Raw genomic sequence first — 9,226 nt, 5'->3', positions numbered from 1 at the left:
CATTTTCTATTTCTGGTATTTGGAAAAATTATAACCTACTTATTTTTTTATGACATTGTATATTGTAGTTATAGTAGACATCCCACCAATTTTCAGGAAAATTCTGAATAATTACAGTGCACAAATCAGAGTTCATCCAATCTGTTTTGCACTTATATAAAAAAAAATTAGTCACGCGCGTAATTGATTCTTTGAACTCTGATTTTTGCACCATAAATTATTTCAAATTTCCAAAAAATTGGTTAGATGTCTACTATAACTGTAATATATATTATGATCAAAAATATTTTTGCTATAATTTTTTCAAGTGCACCACCGTAGGGCCATAAGAATTATCCATTGTTATAATAATAAATATTTTTCATAAATCATTTGAAAATATTTTATTGTATTATTTTTGTCCTGTTAGTAGAAATTGGAAATGGTACGATTACACCCTTTTTCTATTACCAACTTGCTCCATTCAACTCTGAATCGGCCAACTTTCCATCTATTAGTTTGAAATATTATACCAAACTCTCCTCGCAGAAGCAAAGAATCATTGCCCCGATCATATACATATACTCATACATATTACACATCCAATACATCCCTAAATAACTTTAATAATTCTCCATTTTTACCTCCTCTGCCTAAATCCCAATGCTTTAATTGCAATATATCTACACCTATATACAGACTGCGTTTTTCTGGGTCTGCATTGAATGAGAAGCAAAGGAAAGGAGTGAAGAATAAGAACCATGGCAGGTCGTAGAGATGGACCCTTAATGAGGGACAGTTCCCATTCTCTCTGCAAATCAAAGATCACAATCGCCATAGCCATCGGAGTCCTTTTCGGCTGCCTTTTCGCATTCTTTTTCCCCAATGACCTCTTCATTACCTACTCCAATTCCAATCCCGCTTTCAATCGCCGCCTCGCCAATTCTAATACCCAGGTTCCAATCTTCTCCAACATCAGCTTTTTTTCCTTCTTTTTTTTTATTTATTTTTTGTTATTTTTTTTAATTATGTTCGGGGTACTATGATGAATTTAGGCACTTCACAATTCTTTAATATCATTTCTGGTTCTTTATTAAAATGTATACATATACACAAATTTGATGCAAAATTGAGGGTGTTAGACTTTTAGTTTTGGTGCATTGACTCCGAATCTAAAATTTAGTTTTGGATCAAACTCAGCCGATTATCTGTGACATTTGTCCATGGCTCTTGTTTGAAAACAGATATGATTTTTCTTAAATATTATTATAGGATGTCTAATAACAATGTAGCATATGGTGTCATCTTTCTTGAGTGTGCATTTATTTATTTATTTCAAATGCGTTAGAGATGAAACAAAGTTCTACATGATGCAAACATTGAAACATTAAGCACTTCAAATCCCACTTAGGCAAAGGTGAGTTTGTGTTATGAGATGAAGATCTTCTTTATTTCTTGCAAATTTGCATTATTTGCGGTTGTGGTAACTTGCCATTGCAATGGTTATGCATTCTAATGGCTTATAGAGAATATCTAAGAGGTAGCTCAAATGGTCAGTCTCCACAAGGTCTGACGTTAAGTCCCTTCTGGGCACTTACATAGCCTTGCTATAGTTTTCTGGCCCCTAAATATTGTAGGGGTAAAAAAAATCCTGTAGTAAATAATTTTTAGATTTAAGATACTGAAAAGATTTACATAAACATAATACTTATTTCTTGTGATTTGTACTATAGGTTAGTTCGACCAAATGCGAATCATCTGATAGGATCAACATGTTGAAGACAGAGTACATGTTAGCATCTGATAAAAACAATGAGTTGAAAAAGCAGGTTAGAGAATTGACTGAAAAGCTTCGTTTGGCTGACCAAGGGAAGGATCAAGTTCAGAAGCAGGTGCAAATGTCTGGTCATCAGCAGAAATCTGGGCCTTTTGGTACTGTTAAAGGATTAAGAACCAACCCAACTGTTGTTCCTGATGAATCTGTGAACCCAAGATTAGCAAAGATCTTGGAAAAGGTTGCAGTTAAAAGAGAGCTTATTGTTGCACTTGCAAACACAAATGTGAAGGAGATGTTGGCGGTTTGGTTTGCCAATATTAAGAAAGTGGGAATACCCAATTATCTGGTTGTTGCATTGGATGAAGAGATTGCTAAGTTCTGTGAATCCGAGAATGTTCCTGTTTATAAGAGAGATCCTGATGATGGCATTGATTCAGTGGCGAGGACAGGAGGAAACCATGCTGTATCCGCATTGAAATTTCGCATTTTGAGAGAGTTTTTGCAGCTAGGATATAGTGTTCTTTTGTCAGATGTTGATATTGTTTACTTGCAGAACCCATTTGAACACCTTTATCGTGATTCAGATGTAGAGTCCATGACTGATGGTCATGATAACATGACTGCTTATGGGTTTGACGATGTCTTTGACGAGCCTGCAATGGGGTGGGCTCGATATGCTCATACAATGCGGATGTGGGTTTACAACTCTGGTTTTTTCTACATTCGACCAACAATTCCTGCAATCGAACTTTTGGATCGTGTAGCTGGACGGCTTTCGAGGGAACCAAACTCTTGGGACCAGGCAGTATTCAACGAGGAGCTGTTTTTCCCTTCACATCCTGGTTATGAAGGGCTTCATGCTTCCAGGAGAACCATGGATTTCTACCTATTCATGAATAGCAAGGTGCTCTTCAAATATGTGAGAGATGATGCTAAACTGAGCAAGCTTAAGCCAGTAATCGTGCATGTGAATTATCACCCTGATAAGTTTCCAAGAATGAAAGCAGTTGTGGATTTCTATGTTAATGGGAACCAGGATGCACTGAAAGCCTTTCCGGTTGGTTCAGCTTGGTAAGCCTTCTTGTTTGTTCTGCTCACAAATTTTCTTGGCATTTTAGATGCTTTTTGGATTACTCAAAAGAAACGTAAAGTAAAAACATTTCAAGGCATACATGTAGGTTACGTGATCTGATGAACTAATTTTGTCCTTTATGAATGCTGGATTATTTTACTCCAACACAAAATGCTTGGTGATTTTGTTATTTCTACTAATCTTTTACATGTTAACGTGGGAAATGATATGATTCATTTCATCCTTTTCCTATACCTCTCACTTGTATTGGCGCAAGCTGTAAAACTTTGTTTTATGTTTTCTTTACTGTGTTTTACGGTATAATTCTCGCGCATAAGCTTAAAAATTTGGAAATTTGGCACTGTGGTTCGCACTTAAGAACCATTAAACATCGATCTTCGTATTACTTTGTCCCCCAGCTACTCTATCCCTCATAAAGTTGTTATTCAAGGTAAAGACTCGTAGTTATAAGAAATATTTGTTTAAAAGATCAGAAACAGACAGCTAAACCGGTATCAAATGATGCTAAAGCTCATTATTGTAATATCATTTCTAAAAAATCGAGAGTATGCAAAAGAGGAATCTTGCTAAAAGAATATAACCCAAAAAGATTACAAATGAATAAGTTAAAGCTATTTGAAAGTGGTGTTATCATGGATCCTCTATTGGACTTGAACATTTCAGTCAGAGTGACTTGTTGATTCCCTAATCTGATCATCATCCGTTGAGTCAGAATCACTGCTTGAACTTCTTTTTCTGTGATTTACTAAGGCATGGAACCTTGCTTTTAATTCAGAAATTGCATCATTTGGACAAGACGCCTTCTCTAAATCATCCTGTTCAAACTCGGAGATTTTAGCTTCTTCCCAAAACAAAAGCAAAAACATGAAGCAGAGATCACAAAACAACGAGATAAGTAACAGGAAGTGAAGTTAAACCAGTAAGGATATGTTTTCTTCGGTTAGTTGGTGACACTTCTCAGCAATCAAAACTACGCCATCCCTGAGCTCGGATACCTCGTGTTGCAGCTTCATGGCACGTTCTTGCAGCATCTTATTTTCTTGCTGGCAAGACAAGAAGACATATAATGATAAAATGTGAATAGAACCAATAATATAAAATCAAAAGTTATCAATTTATGAGCAAAAATATCAAAAGTTAACAAAATAATATTCATGTATATATAACAACTTCAAAAATGACTGAAATGACCGATATGGTAATTAATTGTCACTATATTAGGGGAATAAATTGGCGTAATCAGTGTGGCTCTACAAATGAGGAGCTGAAATTTTAAAATAACATTTATTTTAATTTTCTAAAAAAATAAAATATAAAAAGAAATATAGGTGCGAGCAATTGGAAATGAAATTGAAGATAGCACAGTAACAATCAAAACAGTAACGAACTGATAAACAAATGCTAACTAATAAAAACAACTAAATTTGGAGGTAGACCTGAGAGTAGGAAACTGTAACCATATTGGCTTTAATATTGGTGAGTATGAAATTGTAACCAGTTGACATCAGATGGAGTGATATTAATCATGTTACACTATAGCAATGTGTAATAATTTAGGTACTAAGAGGAAAAGCAGAAAAACTACTATGAAGTATACAACAGTTACATATTTGATGGTAAAAAGGAAAAAATTGTAAGGTGAAAGATTGTGAGAAGAATCTGAAAATCTTGCTAGAAATTATCGGAATTGAAATCCCCTATATTTAAATTCCTTGTTCCCAATATGCCCCTTAAAGAGAAGTGATGAGCCTATTTTCTTTCTTATGCTCTTTTAGACCATCCTATCTAATTATTTGACAAATTTGATCAATTATTTAAACTATTTGAATAATGTCCATCTATCAAGTAGATTGACAAAAAAGTACAAGAGTGAGTCTACTTAGATTTATGAAATAACAAATCTCCTCATTTATATTTATATACAAATAATAAATCTCATATTTGCCTCTCTCGCATCATTTTTTTTAAATAAATACAACATTGGAATAAAATTATGAAACAAAATGAATATAAGATATTTCAAGAAATAGAAACAAAAGTTGAACCTTAAAAGAGCTTTGAACTTACCTGTTTGCGCAATCTTGATCTTTTAGCTGATTCTCTATTCGAGAGCTTTCTTCTTTCTTTTCTCTCGTCAAGTTGCTCCTGTCAAAGAAAAATGATGTCGTCCGGTGACATTAGAAGACATTATAATTATAGAAAGCTACACAGGTGAAGTCTCAGTTACCTTTGTAAGTAAGGATTGAGTTCCATCTTGACCCGGAATCAACCCAAGATTCTTGGTTTCAACCATGTTGGCCATAGAATCTTGTAATGACAACACTGTCACACTCCGATCGTGTAAAGTATCACCGTTCTGTACCACAGCACCTGATCAAGGATCAAGCACTAAAATTTAGCTCATAAATTGGACAAGTTCAACTTCAAATAACTAGATAAGACACTCCGAACTCACCATCACAAAGTCGCTGCCTTTTAGCATAAAGGTTCTGTAAAATAGACTTGGTCAGCTAGATGGTGTATTAAACAAGCGGCACGTATAACCGAATTCTTTTTTCTGTAACTACAAAATATATGATTCCATAAATAAATTTTATTCCCTATTTGTTCTACTCCTAGTCTGGCTGCTTTGCATATGTTATGATATGAATATACTACACCAATTGATTATATACGGATGATGAGATTCCATTGATACAGAGCCAATTCCAATAGAAATATTTGAGGGTTGCATTGGCCTGCAGAGTACGAACGAAAATATGTTTTGGTCCAACATAATAATAATTGAAATTACATACATGATTTGTGTTATTAGTTTCAGTATGTGAGTCCTCAATTCCCCAGGAAGCACTGTTGAAGAAATTAACACTAATGGTTAGCAAAATAAACAAAAGAATGCACAAATATATATAAATACAGGGAAAAATAAAATATAATAAACAAATACCTTGGTGAAGCAACACCACCTTCTTTTCTCAATCCATTATCTCCATAAACAGCCAAACTCACTGCGTTTTCCTCGAATGTTTTGGCCAATACTATCTTCTCTTCTTCGAAAATTTGCTCTTCCTTTTTCGCAGCATTGTCCATAAAAGTTTGCTGCCCATTAATAAAAAAGTTAAAATAAAATATGTACGCATCAATCTACATGGAATGACATCACTCAATGAGAATAATATAAATATATATTTTTTTACTTGATTAGTTCAAAATAGTCTCAAATAATTACTTGATAACCTTTTATTATTGGAGCAATGAGATTAACACCTAGTTTCCATATGAAGATTTAAAAAGGATCAAAGATTTGTAGCCAATAAGTTGTATTACCAGACCAACATTAAAATATTCTTCAAACTCTTTGTGGTGACATCGTTCTGGATAATCAATCTTCATTGTATGCTCCAACTAACTGAAAAAAAAAATTATTCAAAATTAAATTGTCATTATTATATAATGCAACAAAATCAATGGATGTTTACCATAATAAATATAAATAACCTATCCAATTACTCGTATCCAATTTCTTTCTTTCTTTCTTTCCTTTTCTTTTTCTTTTTTTTTTGTTTATTTTTGAAGAAAAAGTAGCAGCAGAAGTAAAAGAGGGGACTTCAGTAGCCCAACAATATTTTAAATTCTATTTCATACAACCCCCAGTAAACACAATATCTAAACCCGTAGATTCCAGACTTGCGAGAAAAGAAATCCACAAATAGCACCAAACAATCGCCCATACACCGGAAGAATATCACTAAACTATTTGGGGGAATACTCATCAAAAGGAAGTGAAAAAAGAAAAATCTGTGTTAATATTGGGATTATACAATTAATGAGTACAAATATATATAATATATATTTCAAGGAACAAACTAAAAAAGAGTTTTCGCCATGACTAGGAGAAAAAAGTAGAGGAGAGAGAGAGACCTGTGTTTGTGGCGCCAAAAGAAGTCAAAGGTCGGCTGTACAGTAGCGGTAAGGAGTGGTTAGTCCAAATAGAATTAGGTTTGGTTGAACTGACGTCAAAGGCATATCACCACTACTATATATATAAGCCTAGAAGAGGTTGAATGTGATTTGTTTTATATGATTCTTCTTAACTTTTTACTTTTTTCTTTTAAAAAATGAATATCTATCTTTTTTTCTCTCTTTTTTAGTTTTATTTTATACATTTTTTTTATGTTTATTTTACATTTTTACTACGTGTGATTTTTTTTCTTCAATTTTACTGACTTAGTTATCAAAAATACAATTTTAAAATTTCATAATTGCAATAATACAGTTTTAACTAGATACCAACCCCACAACAAATAGTATTAGAAAACCAACATAAAATCAACAAATAGTATTTTTGTCATTATGAAACTTTGAAAATCGTATTTTTGAAAACTTGAGTGTGTATTTTTTGAAAAAAAAAATGTATTTAAGAAAAACTCAATGTGTTTATACATTTTTGGACCATATATTTTGTCTCATTACTTGTTTGAACTTGTGTTTTGGCAAATTATTTTTTGGACATGTGTTTTGTAAAATAGTTCAAATAAACCCCCAAATTTGATTTTGGTCAAACATTTTTGAACTAAAATCATAAATAATTACCCAACTAACATTATATAATGAAACCACACTCATTCTACCTAATAATTGTATTGTCATATTCAATTTTTTTAATCAAAATTGAGTTTAAAGGTCTATTTGAACTATATTACAAAACACAAGCTGAAAAAAATAATTTTTCAAAACACATAATCATAACAGGTTATAAGACAAAACACAAGATCATTTAATATTTATTGAAAATATAAAAACAATAATATTCTTTTTTATTTTATGATGCCAATAATAAATAAGATACCAAAAATAATAATTAATGTCAAAAAAGTAAATAAAATAATAAATTGAGATATATATTTTCTTTAGAATATATTTTTTCATTGTTAGTGACAATTTTTTACAATATAATAAAAAGTATTTACAACTAAAATTGAATACATTATCAAAAAGTTACATGTGCAAATTATCTTTATTTTCTCATCTAAGTTACTTTATCAATTTTTTTATTTTATTTCATAATTAAACTACTAAGTTGTATAATTTATTTATTATTTTAAATTTATAAATTTTATACCAATTAAATAAGATTTTACGTGTATTTAGTTTGCAATTTTCAAGTCTAAAACTAAGACACTTAAATAAAATCTAAAATAAATATTAAAAGAAGACAATTTATAGCATTAATATTTATTGTTATCCCCATTTCCTGTCGTGGGCCCGGGACCGCGATCCAGGCCCACTGGCTGCCTAATTAAGGTAGGGCCCAGTCCGAGCCCATGGCAAGGAGTATGATGGATATCGACAGCCCAATTCTGGGTTGGGCCTGGAAGGCTTCCGGGGGAGTATTGTCCGGGACGGTCATCCGGGAGACGGTACAACTGGCTGGGGGTAACAGTCGGGATCGTGCGAACGGTCCCGAAGCCTGGTAAATGATCCAGGCTCCTGGTGGATGATCCGGGCTTGCGGTAAACGGAGAGGGACATAGGTAAACGAACTCGGGTCGGGTCCCCAAGGTTGGCAGGGAAAAGCATCTGTGACCCTGACTTCGCCCCATGAAGCGTGGGAATTGTCCCCACGTTTCACCTGCGGAAAAGCCCACCTCGGGATTGTATGCCGCTAGTTCAGACCTGTGCCGCCACTGCTCTGACCGATCTTGTCCCCTGAATCTGTCTCATAACTCGAGATGCCCAGACCAAAAGCTTCAATTTGTCGGATGATAGATACGGTTTAGGCTGGCCCAATGGGCTTAAGTTAATGTTTTTCTTGTGTTTTAATTCTTCTGTATTGGGCTTCCGGTAGAGAAGCCAACAGTATTTATACCTTTATTGGGCCCGGGTCAGCCCGACCCACACCCAGTGCACCTGTGAACCTATAAATACATGTAACAGAGCACTGGAGAAGGGACTTTTGAGAGCATGTATACAGTTACTCTGCTAAAACTAAGAGAAAACTCCATTATTATAGATTCTCTAAGCTCTAATACAACGGTCTCGTGGACTAAGGCTCATTAACGCCCCAACCACATAAAAATCTTGCTTACAACTTCTAAACCCTTTCTCTTTAATCTCTCTTATCTTTTATTATTATAGTTTCCGAAAAACTCGGTAAACATTTTGGTGCTTTCATTGAGAGCCTGAGAAAGCTAGTGTTAACATCAAACCTCTACAACGATGGTGAATAAAAGACACACCACTTTCGACCCTACTAACCCAGAACAGGGCAATGGAGAGCCACTGCCCACCCAACCTCTTCCTCAAAGTCCACCTGAGGACACTCCTCATCAGACGTCCCACCCTGACGAGTCACAGGACCACGAAGGTGGAACGGAG

At 34.1% G+C, this 9,226-nt stretch overlaps 2 protein-coding genes across 3 annotated transcripts; one reads left to right on the top strand and one right to left on the bottom strand.

Annotated features, from left to right (window-relative positions):
* Nucleotides 1–454: 454 nt before the first annotated feature.
* LOC133798607 (arabinosyltransferase RRA3-like) lies at nucleotides 455–3,082 on the top strand. The gene is made up of 2 exons (XM_062237005.1): nucleotides 455–935; nucleotides 1,713–3,082. Exons 1-2 carry the CDS (start codon nucleotides 741–743, stop codon nucleotides 2,829–2,831), a joined length of 1,314 nt encoding a protein of 437 aa, XP_062092989.1. The 5' UTR covers nucleotides 455–740; the 3' UTR covers nucleotides 2,832–3,082.
* Nucleotides 3,083–3,339: 257 nt separating this feature from the next.
* On the bottom strand, nucleotides 3,340–6,880 carry LOC133798617 (G-box-binding factor 1-like). Of its 2 annotated transcripts, none has more exons than XM_062237018.1 (9): nucleotides 6,771–6,880; nucleotides 6,177–6,258; nucleotides 5,797–5,948; nucleotides 5,648–5,699; nucleotides 5,305–5,338; nucleotides 5,077–5,219; nucleotides 4,917–4,994; nucleotides 3,767–3,892; nucleotides 3,340–3,664 (listed from the first exon to the last, which is right to left on the bottom strand). In XM_062237018.1, exons 2-9 carry the CDS (start codon nucleotides 6,240–6,242, stop codon nucleotides 3,509–3,511), a joined length of 807 nt encoding a protein of 268 aa, XP_062093002.1. In that variant the 5' UTR covers nucleotides 6,243–6,258; nucleotides 6,771–6,880; the 3' UTR covers nucleotides 3,340–3,508. The 2 variants fall into 2 exon arrangements, with proteins under 2 accessions (XP_062093002.1, XP_062093009.1); XM_062237025.1 differs by lacking the exon at nucleotides 6,771–6,880 and adding an exon at nucleotides 6,348–6,744.
* Between the last annotated feature and the right edge of the window lie 2,346 nt (nucleotides 6,881–9,226).

This window comes from Humulus lupulus, chromosome 1 (assembly GCF_963169125.1).
Source record: "Humulus lupulus chromosome 1, drHumLupu1.1, whole genome shotgun sequence".
Taxonomy (NCBI): domain Eukaryota; kingdom Viridiplantae; phylum Streptophyta; class Magnoliopsida; order Rosales; family Cannabaceae; genus Humulus; species Humulus lupulus.
Note: the sequence above shows the minus strand (reverse complement) of the source record. Positions and strands in the feature narration are given on the sequence as shown.

Coding starts and splice junctions, on each gene's coding strand:
- LOC133798607 (XM_062237005.1), top strand. CDS start 741: ATGGCAGGTCGTAGAGATGGACCCTTAATGAGGGACAGTTCCCATTCT. Junction 936..1,712: donor TCGCCAATTCTAATACCCAG/GTTCCAATCTTC, acceptor TTTGTACTATAG/GTTAGTTCGACCAAATGCGA.
- LOC133798617 (XM_062237018.1), bottom strand. CDS start 6,242: ATGAAGATTGATTATCCAGAACGATGTCACCACAAAGAGTTTGAAGAA. Junction 5,949..6,176: donor AATATTTTAATGTTGGTCTG/GTAATACAACTT, acceptor ATTAATGGGCAG/CAAACTTTTATGGACAATGC. Junction 3,665..3,766: donor AAGAAAACATATCCTTACTG/GTTTAACTTCAC, acceptor GAGTTTGAACAG/GATGATTTAGAGAAGGCGTC.